Source organism: Geotrypetes seraphini, chromosome 9, assembly GCF_902459505.1.
Source record: "Geotrypetes seraphini chromosome 9, aGeoSer1.1, whole genome shotgun sequence".
Taxonomy (NCBI): Eukaryota; Metazoa; Chordata; class Amphibia; order Gymnophiona; family Dermophiidae; genus Geotrypetes; species Geotrypetes seraphini.
Genome location: NC_047092.1, coordinates 103,045,467 through 103,062,095, shown reverse-complemented (window position 1 = coordinate 103,062,095; position 16,629 = coordinate 103,045,467). Strand labels below are relative to the sequence as shown.

General features: G+C 40.7%; 1 protein-coding gene across 3 annotated transcripts in view; it reads right to left on the bottom strand.

Moving 5' to 3' along the window:
* Positions 1-16,629, bottom strand: part of SLCO2A1 (solute carrier organic anion transporter family member 2A1) — an 887,587-nt gene that overhangs the window by 378,346 nt on the left and 492,612 nt on the right. For all 3 annotated transcript variants that reach the window (XM_033958445.1, XM_033958444.1, XM_033958443.1), the window contains 2 exons: positions 14,192-14,273; positions 12,209-12,373 (listed from right to left, as the gene is read on the bottom strand). In XM_033958445.1, coding sequence (XP_033814336.1) covers positions 12,209-12,373; positions 14,192-14,273 — 247 coding nt within the window. The remainder of the gene's footprint in view (positions 1-12,208; positions 12,374-14,191; positions 14,274-16,629) is intronic.

Sequence of the window (16,629 nt, the reverse complement as noted above, 5' to 3'; positions counted from 1 at the left end):
TTGGGATTGTGGGAAATACAGTATGTAACTGCTTGTTTTTTGTATAAAAGTTTAAACATTTATTGTTGTAAAATAAAGATTTTTTTTAAATTACAAAATGTGTGGTGTGTTTTAGGAATGGCTAGCCATGTGAATTATCAGCCCAAAATAAAACAATAGAAGGTGTGACAGGTTAAGGAACTAGGCTCTAGGCACGTAGGGGTCATTTTGATATCTAAAATGACTAACCAAGAAAAACAAGCTCTAGCAAAGGCCTTAGAACTACAATAAAGCCTTTGTTAATGGATAACTTCTATAGAGGGTTGTAAGTGTATAAAAATACGCTGTGACAAGATCAGCAAGCGTTCTGGTTTTTGTGGATGTTACACCAGACCCCGGATACATCAATCACTAACATGGTGAGTAGAAAAGGGGCTTTTATTTTTGTTTATAGGGATATCATATTTTTTTTTCTGTCTCTGAATCTTATCATTGTATTTAAAAAACAGGAGCGGGGATCTGATGGTAGAAATAAACTATCTCTTACCAGAAAAAGACAACAGATATTGTTAAACAGTAAGTGACAATTGTATTATCTGGCACATATGTTGGGTTTTTTTTGTTTTTAAAAAAAACAGCATCTACAAAACATTCTTTTTTTACATTATGATTAGACCAAGACACGGCTGGAGAACCGACACCTTCTACATCAACAAGTTCTAACCAACAACCGGTTCCTTACCGGAAGCCAAAAGATAAACGAAATAGTAGTTATCCTGGTTTTGTAAGGAGACTAGGGTTAAAAGAAAAATGTCTATACTTTTATAATGGTTGATCAAGAAAATGTTAAGCACAGTCAGACTCCCCCCCCCCCTGAAGAAAAAAAATGTATATTAACGGTTATGCTATGTTATAAATTCTAGATCAGGAAAATGTTAGAAAGTCGCAAGCAGATACCATGAACCTGACAGAAAAGTATAACAAGAAAAGATCACATAGTGAAAGCTTCTTAGACAGGGAACCAGAGCCCAAAGGTGCTTACTGGAAACCAAAAGATAAACGAAATAGTAAGTATTCTGATTCTGTAACGAGACTAGTGTAAAAGAAAATGTCATTATTTTTATAATGGTTGATGAAGAAAATGTTAAGCACAGTCAGATCCTCAAAGGGGGAAAAAGTATTAATGGTTATGCTAAAGAAAATGTTAGAAAGTCACAAGCAGATACCGTGAAGCCGACAGAAAAGTCTAACAGGAAAAAGACACACAGCGAAAGCGTCTCAGAGCCGGACTGCACAGAAGAAGGAGAATGTTATGAAGTTGATAATTATTCTGATAGCAACAAGTTGTCAGAGGATGGGTCAAATAAGGGTGCATTAGGTCCTTCTGAAGATTCAGAACCAATCAGCTATGTCCAGTTTGTGAAAAGATGGGATTGTAAACTAGACAAGTTTCATGGTGTACTTTATTCAGAAGAATTTCGTTTCATTAATTTAGACAGGATAACATCATTACGTGAGGCTCAAAATGCCATACGCCAAGGCATTCAACATATCCTGGATGATGTCAGCATCAGAGTTTCGCCCAGTGACTACGTACAAGTGCATCTACATTCATCATTTTTTCACAACTCCTTGTTTTCTGGTAAATTAAATCCCGAATCGCTAGATGCTGATGATTTCTTAGACCAGGTTGCTAAACTCCTTCAAAGTCACATAGAAATACAGGTCTGTGATTTATTCCGTGTTGTTGTACTTCTAATAAGAAACAAGGGTGGTGGGGCCTGTATGGTATTAAAATCTATACTGTTTAGCCAGATTTTGCAGAAAAAAAGGATGTATTTAATAGATTTGAATAACACAGGCAATAACCTGTGTTTTGCCGGTAGCCTTACAGCACTTATGTCCCCCGTAAAACTCACAGATGCTGAGCTGTTAACAGGTGCTGAAAAGCTACATAATGATTTGGGGTGATCGAAACAAAAAAGTCATGCTCGATAATGTAGCAACTATAGAACAACATTTAAAGATACATATGAGTTGTGTTTTATACAAACTCATGGTGTTGCTTTAAAACATCAGATCAACCCGTGTATCCTAAAACGGTTTTCTTATTGCTACATGATGATCATTTCTACGGCATAACAGATGTCAAAAAATTCTACAGGGAGCATAATTTCTGTACTTTTTGCCAGAAGCCCTATAGTCACAACCACTCCTGTATGTTATGGTGTCGTCTTTGTTCAACACAGATGTGTTTGAACAATGATGGTATAAAGCAGAGGTGTCCTAGATGCAAGATGTGTTGTCGCTCTAAAGATTGTTTAGATCAGGGGTGTCCAACCTTTTGGCTTCACTGGGCCGCATTGGCTGAAAAAAATGTTTCTAGGGCCACACAAATGTACAAACGCTGCAGTAAGACACAGGAGGGAGCAGCAAAGGAAAACACTGCATTGCCCTCGACCGGGGCCACACAAAATACTTCACTGGGCCGCAGATTGGACACCCCTGGTTTAGATAGACATATACAGCTGGCGCAGAAAAAAAGAAGTGGAGAGTTTATCTAAAACACTGTGTCTGAAATGTGAGTCCTATGTGAACGAAAAACATAAATGTAAGGGTAGGATGTGTAAGCTATGCCGTGAACCCTTAAGCGGTGACGACATACACTTATGTTTTATGACCCCCATCGATAAACTCAAAACATCTAAAAAGTATATTATTTACGATTGCGAATGTATGCAGGAAACAGGCTGGCACATTCCTAATTACATATATGCCGAGGACTTGTACGAAACAAGAAAATGGGAATTCAAGGGTCTTGAGTGTATTTTTGCCTTTATACAGATTTTTTGTGACAAAAAATTTAAAGACTATACCTTTATAGCCCAAAGGCTATAAAGGCTATGACGGGTATTTTGTTCTTAGCCAACTGTTAAAGGAAAAGATGGACACATGTCTGTTGGTTCATGGTGGCAAGCTTTTACAAATCACAGTTGAACCTTTAGCTATTCATTTCATAGACTCTCTAAATTTCCTACCTATGAAACATAGCAAACTTCCAAAGGCCTTAGGTTTTCCAGGCTGTAAGGGTTATTTCCTGAATTTTTTTTAATACTCAGGAAAATCAAGACTATGTGGGGGCATATGCCGGATATGGAGCATTATGGTGTGGGAAACATGATGCCTGAAGAAAAAGAGGAATTTTTAAAATGGTACAAGGACAACCAGCACAAGACGTTTGATTTGCAAAAGAGCTGGCTTATTACTGTCAACAGGATGTGGCTATTTTACGACAGGCATGTGTTCTCTACAGAGCTGAAATCATGAAAATGACACAGAAAGATGTGGTTGTAGAACGAGAGGGTACTTCAGAAATTCTAATGACTTGTTTAGACCCTTTCCAATATATAACCCTAGCCTCTGTATGTATGGCCATGTTCAGATTTATGTTTTTAGAACTCGAGACAGTGGCGCTCATCCCCCTGGATAACTATTACAGTCACAAAAAGAGATATTCATCCCCCTCTATTCAATGGTTGCTATATCAAGAGGTTGCACAAAATATACAGATCATGCATGCTCTGAACGGGGTGAAAGAAAGGTGGGGTCTTATTTTCTTGATGGTTACGCTGTCATTGATGGGGTAGAAACAGCTTTTGAATTTAATAGTTGCTTTTATCACGGCTGTCCAGTCTGTTATAATGATAAAGACCAGAATCATGTAGCAGTCACGACCTATGGCTTTCTTTATTACAAAAAGCAGCTAAAGACAGCCTACCTGGAAAGCCTGGAATTCAAGGTCGTAAGTCTGTGGGAGCATGAATGGAAGCGGATGGTCAAAGAAAATGATGGGGGCTGTGCAGACTTCCTGGCTAGAGTTACATTACCGCAACCCTTGGTCCCATGAGATGCCCTTTTTGGGGATAGAACAAATGCTGTTTCTCTATACTACAAAACAAAACCTGGGGAAAAATACACTACTACAATTTTACCAGCCTATACCCTTTTGTCAATAAAACAAAGGAATATCCAACAGGCCATCCGCAAATCTTTTATGACAACTTTGGTTCACCCACAAATTACTTTGGTTTTATAAAAGCAAAAGTATATCCTCCAAGAAAGCTCTTTTTCCCAGTGTTACCAGTCAGGGTGGGCGGTAAGCTTATGTTTCCTTTGTGCCGTACATGCGCCGACGCACGGCAACAGGAAACGTGTGCCCAAATGGATGAGGAGAGAGCTTTCGTGGGGACTTGGTGCACGGTGGAGATGGATGTTGCCATTGCAAAAGGGTATGTGGTTGTTGAAATCTATGAAATCTGGCATTTCGAGCAAAAATCCGACAGTCTCTTTTCTGAATACATCAAAATACACCTCCGTCAAAAACAAGAGGCTTCTGACTACCCCCGGTGGTGCAATGATACAGAAAAACAAAACATGTACATCTCTGATTTCTATAGAAAAGAAGGTGTACTTTTGCGTGCAGACCATATTCAGCTAAACCCTGCTAAACGCCAAATAGCAAAACTTTTCTTAAATTCTCTTTGGGGGAAATTTGGTCAAAGGACAAACCTGCCTACCATTAGCATTGTCAGAGAGCCCGATGATCTCTTTAAATACCTGTTTTCCCCTGAATTTGAGGTTTCATCTTGCGACTTTATCGATGATGAAACGGCCTGTGTGTCTTGGAAGCACTCAAAAGACCACACTACTTTGCCCGGTAACACTAATGTTTTCATAGCCTGTTTTACAACAGCCTATGCGCGTTTAGAGTTGTACAAACTTCTAGACAGTCTACAAGAACGTTGTCTGTACTACGATACAGATTCTGTGATATTTGTGAGCCGCGAAGGTGACTGGAACCCCCCTCTGGGCAATTATTTAGGGGAGCTCACCAGTGAGATACCTGCCGATGAACATATAACTGAGTATATATCAGCGGGTCCTAAGTGGAAAGACCTGTATGAAAGTGAAAGGGATAATGTTAAATGTAGAAAACAGCCAGAAAATCAATTTTACTAGTTTAAAATATCTAGTTTTTGACTACAAACCGGGTGCAGAGGGTTTACCCCAGAAAAAGATAGGGGTGCAACAAACCGGTATTATAAGAAACAAAAAGAGGTGGGCTATAGAGACCAGTTTGATTAAAAAAACACAGCAAGTTGTGTATGACAAAAGAGTGAAGGAGGGGGATGGGTTCAGCACACTACCCTACGAATACTAGCACGGTAGATGCCTGCTGGTCGCACCCTTTCTCTTGTATACTAGCAGGACCGTCCAATTCAGGCAAGAGTTTCTTTGTTAAAAAACTGACAATATTGTTTGGTGTTATAGTTGTTGGCAACCTTTGTATAAAGAAATGTTAAATAAATATCCTTTTATTACTTTTACGGACATTTTGTCTGATACTTTTAACGATGACCGAATGTTTCTAACCCATAAAGTAAACTTGGCTATTATAGATGATCTAATGGATTCTGCCTGTAAAAGCGGCGAAATAGAGAATGTCTTTACTAAGTACGTACATCACAGAAACCTGAGCATCATATATATAGTTCAGAATGTTTTCTGCCAGGGTAAAACAAGCCGGACTATAACTTTGAACACCAAATACATGGTTCTCTTTAAGAATCCTAGAGATAAGTTACAGATAGCAATTCTGGCTAGGTAGATGTACCCTGGAATATCACAATTCTTTTTAGAGGCCTTCGAGGATGCCACTAGAAAGCCGTACGAATATCTCTGTGTGGACTTAAATACCACAACGCCTGAGGCTTACAGATTGAGAACGGATATTTTCTCACCAGACTGGACAATGGTATATTGTATAAAACCACAATCAACCCATAAGAGGCTGTGAATACATAATCAGATCTCTTCATATACGCCTGGGCGTGTCTCAGGTAACATGTCTAGCCGTGTAAAGAGAAACCTGCCTCTTTTAAAACTTTTAGTCAAAGCCTCGCCGCAGCACAGAAAAGCCATCCTGAATATAGCTTCTGATGATTTGGTGGCTCCTATAGCTGAAATCACTCTCAACACCCTAAAAGGTAACATCCCACTTTCACAAAACCAGATAAAGGTTTTAAAGGGAAGCGTCACGCTATAAAAAGACTGTGTGATAAAAGATTAACCCTTAAGAAAAAAAAGAAGCAGTTGGTGAAACAATCGTGCGGATTTATAGGGCCCTTGTTAAGTTTTGCTATACCATTGATAATGGGTCTTCTGACAAACCGCTGATGCATCACGCTGAAAAAATGTACCTGGTCCCTAGTCAACAACTTGAGCGCTTGAGAAACCCCATAGATCGGGAAGAAAATATTAGAACCTCAACCATACATAGGTTAGACGAGGAAATGAAAAACATAGAAAGATGATGGCAGAAAAGGGCTATAGCCCATCAAGTCTGCCCACTCTACTGACCCATCCTCTTAAGTTTATACCTAGTGACCAATTCTTCAGATCGACCCTCGTAGGGATCCCATATAGTGCTTAAAGTCCAGCACGCTGCTGGCCTCGATCACCTGCACCGAAGCTTATTCCAATGGTCAACCACTCTTTCTGTGAAGAAATACTTCCTGATGTCGCCATGAAATTTCCCGCCCCTGAGTTTGAGCAGATGCCCTCTTGTGGCCGAGGGTCTTTTGAGAAAGAAGATATCATCTTCCACCTCAATACGTCCTGTGATGTATTTAAATGTCTCAATCATGTCTCCTCTCTCCCTACGTTCCTCTAGAGTGTAAAGCTGCAATTTATTTAGTCTCTCTTCATACGAGAAACCCTTGAGGCCCGAGATCATCCTGGTGGCTATCCGCTGAACCGGTTCGATTCAGAGCACATCTTTACGGTAATGTGGTCTCCAGAATTGTACACAGTATTCCAGATGAGGTCTCACCATGGTTCTGTATAATGGCATTATGACTTCAGGCTTCCTGCTGACGAAACTTCTATTGATACATCCCATCATCTGCCTTGCCTTAGATGAAGCTTGATACTTGATTGGCAGTTTTCATTTCTGCACTGATGATTACTCCTAAATCTCGTTCTGCTGAAGTCCTAGTTAAAGTTTCTCCATTCAAGGTGTAAGTTCTGCAAGGATTACCGCTACCAAGATGCATAACCTTACATTTCTTAGCGTTGAAGCCCAGCTGCCAGGTCGAGGACCATCTTTCCAATGTAAGCAGGACCTGTGCCATACTATCCTGCAAATTGCATTCACTTACTATGTTACATAGTTTGGCATCATCGGCAAATAATGTTATTTTACCCGGAAGCCCCTGAGTCAGATCCCCTATGAATATGTTGAAAAGGAGTGGACCCAGGACTGAGCCCTGCGGTACTCCACTGGTCACCTCCAATGTTTTAGAGAGGGTACTGTTAACCACCACCCTTTGAAGTCTTCCACTTAGCCAATTATGGACCCATGCAGTTAGTGTCTCTCCTAACCCCATCGATTTCATCTTGCTCAACAGCCTGCGGTGTGGGACGCTGTCAAAAGCTTTACTGAAGTCCAGGTACACGACGTCCATAGACTCTCCCAAGTCCAGTTTCCTTGTCACCCAGTCAAAAAAGCTGATGAGATTGGATTGGCAGGACCTACCCTTGGTGAATCCATGTTGACTGGGATCCCATAGATTCCCCTCATTCAAGATTGTGTCTAATTTGCGTTTAATTAATGTTTCCATGAGTTTACACACTATTGATGTGAGACTCACCGGTCTGTAGTTCGCAGCCTCTGCCCTCCAACCCTTTTTGTGCAGAGAAATGACGTTGGCTGTTTTCCAGTCCAAGGGTACTGTCCCCGTACTTAGGGAAAAATTGAAGAGCATGGCTAGCAGTATGTCTGACCATGAAAAAGTTAAACGTTACTCAGAAGTGTTACAATGTTATCTCGTGTTGAACAGACAAAGGGATATGGAAAAAGAAAAGCTAAATGTGTATCTACAGGGACCGGTTGATGCTTCAACAATCCCCTCTCCAGAAAATAGTATACCTCCTGACTCTGTGGCTCAGCATCAATACGCGCTATAGGAAAAATGCCGAAGTCCTGCTTAACAAACTGTCAAAAAACAAAAGTGTTGCATCCTGGGAGGGAAATGGTATATTTGTATACCAAGGAAAACCTATCAGTGGTTCTAACCTGCTCGACCTCGTTCGCAGTGTTACGCAGACCCATGCTCTTTCAGAGCAAAGAAGGCCCCTAGGCTGGGGGGAGTTCATGCAAACCTTAGCTGAATTAAATATGCCTTTCTCGGTTGTGGGTAATGCAGCCAACAGAGATGTACTGTTACGCCTCAAGGAGAACCCAGCTATGAAGGTTCCTGAATTCTATACAAAACCTGCCAAGACCAACGAACTCCTTCCTTATAAAAGACGTAAATTATTACCCAGTCACCGGTGGCTGAGTGTATAAAAACATATCTTCAATAAAATAATGCTTTTTAAAAATGAAAATAAAAGACTGCAGGCATTTTGATTTTAAGGTTTACTTTTTTTTATTTAGAAACAGCATGACATTCATGGTAGGAAACACAGCCCTGGGGTGTATGAAACGGGTTTTGAAAAAGTTTACACAATACTTGTTTTTTATTTTTTACAAATTTCAGTACCATTTCATCATTTTGCATTAAATCTTCAGAATACATTTCTAAAATATTTTCAAAAGGCTGCCCTTTACGGCGATGATGTAAAAAAAAACACACAGTGATAGCCACAGGCATCAGACAGCTGGTGCTGTAACTGTCTGTTATGATATAATACTGCCTTACAGTGTTTATTGAAAAAGTTCATAATGCTGTTAGGAAACAATAAACTATCCGGTGGTTGTTCGTAAGAATCAAAAAATTCTCCTGTCCCGTCCCCGGTCACATAGAGGGCCAACCAGTGTTCACCTGGTAGGTTGTGTGGGTGTGTGTTCACGACAATTCCCACAGGTTTCCTTGGTATTTCTAATCCTGTTAACCAGTCACAGGGCAGTACATCTAAAAAAGATTCTGCAACACAGAAGTCCTTCTTTAAAACACGGAAGATCTGTACGGTGTTCATGTTCAAGAATGGTCAAAAAGAACATTCCTTCTATGATTAACCTATCACATTGTCGAAAACCCCATACACAATCATGTTCACAGTGTGAGGTAAAGCTCTGGCAAAACGTATTTCAGCCCGCAGGTTACCGGTTTTGATCAGCGAGTAGTGGTCAGCGCATTCCTGGTCCGGCAATAGGTCAAAGGCTAGCAGCATATAATTTTTGTAAAACTCCTGACGATCAACCAGGAGGGCATTATCTTTTAGGTGTTTACCGGTCGCTTGAATAAGTTGCATATATTCTCTCACACAATTTCCATTTTCAAAGTCAGGTTGTAGAGGTTTTCCGGGTACTTGTTCACCATCTACATACAAAGCTGCAAAATTAATATCGTAATGTTTAAAATTGAAAGGGTTTCAGCATAATTACCACTGAAAGCGTCGTTATCCACAAAGCCCAACACGAGCTTTGGTAACTGCCCCAAAAAGAGATTTTCCTGATTAGTCACACGGGTGCCGGCCAGCATGCTAAACACCTTCAACCCCACACGGTCTATCGCATACTTGGCGTTAGCTTTCAGTAGAGCTTCAGCTTCAGTTTCAGCTTCCTTTTACCTTTAGAACTTTTTCGATACGGTATATTCTGTCCTCTAGAGGCTTGACTTTTAGTAATTCTTCAGGATAAAAAGAACCTTGTATAGTTTCGCTATCGTAATCCTGTATCTTGTATATTGTTCTCTGACCCCTGTTTAAAACATCTTTTATTATAAATATCTCATACATCCATGTTTGCTCATAACCTTTCTCAAATTATCCTTTAACCTTTGATAGCCTCACATGGTCTCCTTTCATTAAGAGATCCTTCGTGGGATTGCATTTGATGTTACTGCCGTAGACTGTTTTCCAAATCTGCAAAGAGTTTGAGGGTGTCACATCTACAGGCCTCGCCAGTATCGTTCTGTGAAAACTATAATTATAGCTGTGCACTATAGCCTGTAGGACGTCTTGATAAGTAAAGGTATTATGGGCTGTAAAATATCTCCACATTTTGGATTTTAAAGTCCTGTTAAATCTTTCCACTACAGCTGCTTTAACATCATTAGGGGTCACAAAATGGCTAACACCTGTTTGTTTTAATAAATTCTTCAGAGACTTATTTAAAAATTCTTTACCCTTGTCAGTTTGAAGTTTTTCAGGTGTACGCCCTAAATTAAATATTGTTTCAAAGGCTTTGGTAACTTCGTGACTGGTTTTTGTTTTTAAACTCACGACCCATTCATATTTTGACAGGATATCTATTACCGTTAAGATGTATTTGTAACCGTTGTTATAACGGGCAAAGGCTGACATGTCGACTAAGTCACTTTTCCACTGTCTGTCAACTTCTGACACCATTGTTTTATTTCTTCTAAATTGGATTCTAGCCGGTCTGTGTAAATTGTATGCGTTTTGACCGGTGACCCAGTCCACTACGTCTTTTCTCCGGACTATAATATCGCTCTTTTTAGCCGCTTGAAGTAGAGGGTTAATGCCTCCATAGCTTCCTGCCGCGTATGGATCATAATAAATTTGCTTCAATAAAGATTCTTTCATGTTCCATTCAGCTCTGACAGCTTAGCTCTAAATAAATAAAAAAATAGGTCTAAAAACTCTGCCTTTTTAACAGACCCCTGTTAGGTGACAGCTGTTTTTTTTTTTCAGATTGTTAAGACAACAGTAGGGGGCCGGGACATGTTCAGACATGTTTAAACACACCTCCACCTCTCCCCCTTGGCTTTATCAGGGGGGCTGCAAGGGGCTTATCAGCTGTTACCATGACAATAGGGGAGCTGGCCCATTAACCATTAGCTCAGAATTCCTACTGAAAGTGTGTTAAAACCAGAAAAGAAAAAAATAAATAAATGCAACCTTTTCTCAATTGTTTCTGCCTTAAAAACAGGAAAGATTTTGGGAATGTCTTTTGTTTTGTGATTTGCTCTATCCATGAGCTCTTAAAACCTGTCTTTTAACTTAAACTGTTAAAATAAAGACACTTCTTTTTCTGGCCACATCATTTCCGGGAGGGTTTCCCCTCTTTCCGCCTATGTGGTCAGAAAAGCGCATTTACGACACTTCATTTAGCCTATTTCCGCCTAAGTCATCAGAATGTGCACTTCCGGTAGGGCAGGCACACCCATTTCCGGTGAGGGCATCAGAAAGTGCATTTACGGGGCGGGACATGAAGGGGTGGGGCCATGGGTGGGGCTACCACCATTCATTCCTATGGGGGGCAGGGCATGGGCGGAGAGTGGGACAGGGCAATGGGTGGGTGTGGGTGTGGTGTGGGTGGGGCTTAACCCAGAAGTGAACGCTGATTGGTCGATCCTTATCTCTGACAGCTGTCAATCATATTGACATGAGGTGTACCCATTATACTACTCCCGGCCACTAAAGCAAATATGCCTATTCCTAAGCCTGGGAAGTTGCCCATTAACTCTGTTCCCAGTACTAAGATCAGACAGACAGGGCAGAACAGGGAAGGGATGGCAGAGAAGAATAGAATACCTGTTCCAAGCCACTATAATCCCTTTTATAAACCATCTGTTAATTCTCTAGTTAAACCTTTGGTCAGACAATCTGACGCAAGGGTTAAGGAAAAGGGTGGAGTTGGCAGGCAGGCAGAACGTGGCTAGAGCACCAGTGAAAGGTACACAGCAAAATAAATCAATGCCAGCTGAGAACACACACAGGCAATCAGAAACCTGGAGGGAAGGACCTAATACTTCTGAAAAGTGCTAGCACTGAACAGTGAATTCCTTCAGTTGTCCACAAAGAAAATCTACTGCAAACAGCAGCATAGAAAGTATCTTTCACGCTGCTCTAATTAAGCATCTCAGTTTTTCTCTGAAACATGCATCTATAAGCATGAGACCAAATTTTAACCTCCATTTAGAATATAAATTAATACCAGCTTGATTAATAGATTTAATGAAGAATACCAACAGTTAAGGAATTAGTATAAAAACATCAGCTCATCATAGACTTTCATGAATATTTCTGTACTTCTCATGCATCAAATGTAATTTTTGCTGTTACTGCTAATACTGTGAAAAGTATTTTGAGATATAATTACATGACAGGGTTGCTGGAAAACTGAATTCCTTCCCATGGGGTATAAAAAGGGTGGTTGAAGTTATCTTATGCATACAGATCTTATCAGGTCACTCACCAATGAGGAAGTTTGCATAGGAAGCAGTAGTGCCATACTGTTTTTCCAGGAACTTGTTGAGGAATGTAGAAAGAGCTGCTATGACTGAAGAGAAGCAGCATTGAGCTAGGACTAGCAGAAGGAACAAGGGGTTCAAGAACAACTTCATAAATAGTCGAGGAAATTCTATACAGAAAGAAAAACAAGCGATAAACTCCATGTCAGTCTCAGGATAAAAGAAGCCAGCCAGTCTGCCTAGAGCAGTGGTTCTCAACCTTCCTAATGCCATGACCCTTTAATACAGTTCCTCATGTTGTGGTGATCCCCCAACCCTAAAATTATTTTTGTTGCTACTTCATAACTGTAATTTTGCTACTGTTATGAATTGTAATGTAAATATCTGATATGCAGGATGCATTTTCATTGTAACAAACTGAACATAATTAAAGTATAGTGATTAATCACAAAAACAATATGTAATTATATATTGTGAAATATTTATTTCTAATTACAAATAAATATATGTGGGCATGTCTGCATGTGGGCGGACCCACCAGGAGACGGATAGAGGAGTGGTATCTCGGTACCTAAGATCAGTGTTCTTCAATCTTTTGACACCTATGAACCGGTGGAAATAAAATAATTATTTTGTGGACCGGCACCGATCCGCGGACCGGCAGTTGAAGAACACTGGGCAGGTCGTGCCCATCTCCACTTAATCTCCGCCCCAGACCCCGCCCCCATAATAGTTCTAATTCTAACACCATTTTTTCCATTCATTTTTCATATATACACACAATATAATTGTATTAACAACACATAATGGTTAACCACAAAATAAAAATACACAAAGCACAATGTATGCTTTTTAACATTCATTCTTACCAGAAAACAGATAAACCCATGCAAATGCAGGACCAAAAACTAAATATTTACAAACTCTAAGATGCAAGACTCTGCAAGCATTGCAACCCCAGAGGAAAAGAAATAAATGCATTTCTTCCTGAACAGACAAATCATTCACTAAATAAAAAAATATGCAAATCAATCTCTAAATAAAAAAAAATAAAAGCATTTCCCCTACCGTTGTTATCTCTCTCCCTCCATGTGCTTTGCCTTCTGACCTGCCCCCTGGTGTTATCTTTGGGCCGGTCCATTGTGCGATCAATGCAGCGTCTTCGGGCCGGCTCCCTGAGTAATGCATTGCACAAAGCTGTGGGCAGCGTCCCGCGCCTCATCTGGAAGCCTTCCCTCTGACATTGCGACATCAGAGAGAAGACTTCCGGTTCAAGCTTAGGCAGCACATAGGAGCCTTTTCCCACGGCTTTGTGCACTGCAGCACTCAGGGAGCCGGCCTAAAGACACCATGTTGATCGCACCGTGGACCGGCGGCTGAAGAACACTGTCTTAGGCCCGATTAACGTGCCAGCCCTGTGGACTGGCAAAAAATTTCTGCGGACCGGCACCAGTCCACAGACTGGTGGTTGAAGAACACGGCCTAAGACCATCGGAAATATGTGTTTTATGATGGTCTTAGGTGACCCCAAAGGGTTCGTGACCCACTGGTTGAGAACCGATGGCCTAGAGAAAATTAGTAGAATTTAATTTTTGTTGCATATCCTTAAGGTGGTAATTGTTGGGGTTTAATTGCTTCCAGATCTTCCCAAAAAAACAGTCAACAGATTTTTCCATATGTGGGCAAAAACAAATTCTTCTCAATACCCTGATTCTGAGAAAGTAATCAATCTTGTTCACATAAATACAAACTTAGCCACATTAAATATTTAGAGGCTTTGTTTTTTTGTGAGCACATTAATCTGCTCTATTCATTATAAAGAGGAATTTATTCATTAAATATATCAACCCATCTGTAGAAGAAGTAAAACTAACACTACTGTAACAAACAATTTAAATGAAATGAGTGGACAAAATCACTCAGAAAATACATGAAAAGATGTGGGAGAAGTTAATGTAGAACTATCAAAATAAAATAAAAATGTTTACTTTTAATGAAGTTTGCCATGGAGAGTTGATCAGTTTTTGCTTCCTCCATTTTTCGCAGTACATGGGCTTCTGTGGCTGCTTCCTGAAAAGCAGAAAGAATTACCGAAAAAGCTGTCTGCACTTGATCAGTTAGAGTAGTCAGATGTTTAGATCTGAACAGCACCTACTTTCTTCTTCTCTACCCAGGATTCCAGGTTTTTCATCCCCCTGCCTTACCAAGCAGTCAATGTACACAAGAGCAAACTAAACTTTCCTGCAAATTTAGGGCTAGATTCTCAAAACTTCACGTTAAAAACCGATGGACCGCTGTTGCAGCAGTTATTGTAGCAATTTCAAAAAGGCAAGACATTCTCTAATGCAAATGAGGTTGGTGGAGAATAGCGAAAGTTCACTAAATTTGCATGTGCCCATCACTGGTGATAACGATCTGCACATGCACAAAATAGACGCATACAAACCCCCCCTCCCCCACCCAAATCGAAGATTGGCAGGAGGGATGCCTACTTCCTTCCACTGCCAAGCAACGCCCCCAATTACATCCCCCCTCAGTGACAGGAGAGATGCCCACTCCCTCCCACCACCAAGCAACGCCTCCCACGACACCCCCCAGCAGCAGGAGAGATACCCACTCCCTCCCATTGCCATTCAACACCCCCTCCCCATGCTTCCAACAATCCCCTGCACCCTTCCCCTTACCTTCTTACGATGGCTGGCCAGAGGGATGCCTACTCCCCCTGGCCAGCAGGCCTGCCTCTTCAAATGACAATTTCTGACAAGTTTGAGCTGTCAAGCCTTATTTTCCTGTCAGTGCCTGAACCAATCAGTGCTCAGGCACTGATCAGAAAGTAAGGCAAAGACAGTTCAGACTAGTCAGAAAATTTTGGCCGCAAACATGGCACAATGAGGTAAGAGAATCACTCTGTGATTATAGAGAATTGCTCGGAGTGATCATTTCAATATTAATGACCTTGTACTACATTTGCATGGCAATATTAGAATATGCTATAAAACTCGGAAAAGACCATGGTAAAACCTTTTTAATAATTATCTGCTGCTAAAATATATGCAAGCTATACCGACTGGAACCGATTTAGCAAGCACGTTAAAGGCAGATTTTAGTTTTGAGAATCTGCCCCTTAATGACAAAAAAGTGCTTTCAGTGGATTACTCTAATTAAAAAGAAACAAAGAAGAGCTTTCACAGCTCTCTGTAACAGAATTTTGTATTACTGGCTACAAATTCCACTTACTTTCACAAAACTGTGTAAAGATATATTTCACTTAAGCTTGTGTTAATCTTTTAATACTGCCTTTATCAGCTTACAGATAGTGTCCATTAATAGGATTGTTTTGCAGTAGTTCTAACATGTTGATTTCTTTCCACAGCTTATTTTCTCACATGTTTTCCAGGATATATATCAACTTCCCCCCCCCCCCCAAATATCTGCTGCATAAGTTACAAGAAACTTATCCCATTACATAGCCTTGATAGAGGGAGGCAACACTGATCACTAGAGTGTTTTTCTTTTTTATGCTAGCAAAACAGAACATTTAAAAAGAGGTGCTGGATACTAGTGTGATAGAAACTCAGTCAAGTGGCTAATGAATGAGCACCGATTTGGCCTTTTTATGTAGTGGCCTTTAACCATGATTCGTTCCATTGCTTTGCAAGAGCAGCAGTATAAGTTTCTTCTGCGGCTTACCAGGCTTATGTCTCAGGGTATGCCTCTCATGCTTGGTGTCCTAAGTGCCAGTCCACCCCTGAACGCTTGCTTCACATGTTCTGGTTGTGTGACCGAATTCAGACATTTTGGTCTTTTTTTGCACTGTATTTACAGACTCTTTTGCGTAAGCAGATTCCTTTTAATATTTATATCAATGACCTGGAGGAAGGAACATCCAGTGAGATCATCAAGTTTGCAGACGATACAAAACTATGCCGGGCAATCAGAACGCAGGAGGATAGAGAGGAACTCCAGAGCGACTTGTGTAGGTTAGAAACATGGGCGGAGAAATGGCAGATGAAGTTCAATGTGGAGAAATGCAAGGTTATGCATTTAGGCAATAAGAATAAGGAATACGAGTATACAATGTCAGGTGCAACTCTGGGGAAGAGTGAACAAGAAAAGGACCTGGGTGTACTGATAGATAGGACCCTGAAGCCGTCGGCACAATGTGCGGCAGCGGCAAAGAAGGCAAATAGAATGTTGGGCATGATAAAGAAAGGAATCTCGAGTAGATCGGAGAAAGTTATAATGCCGCTTTATAGGGCAATGGTCAGACCACACTTGGAATACTGCGTCCAACATTGGTCTCCCTACCTAAAGAAGGATATAAAACTGCTGGAGAGGGTGCAGAGACGAGCAACAAAACTGGTGAAGGGTATGGAGAAACTGGAATACGAGGATAGACTTATAACATTAGGATTGTTCTCCCTTG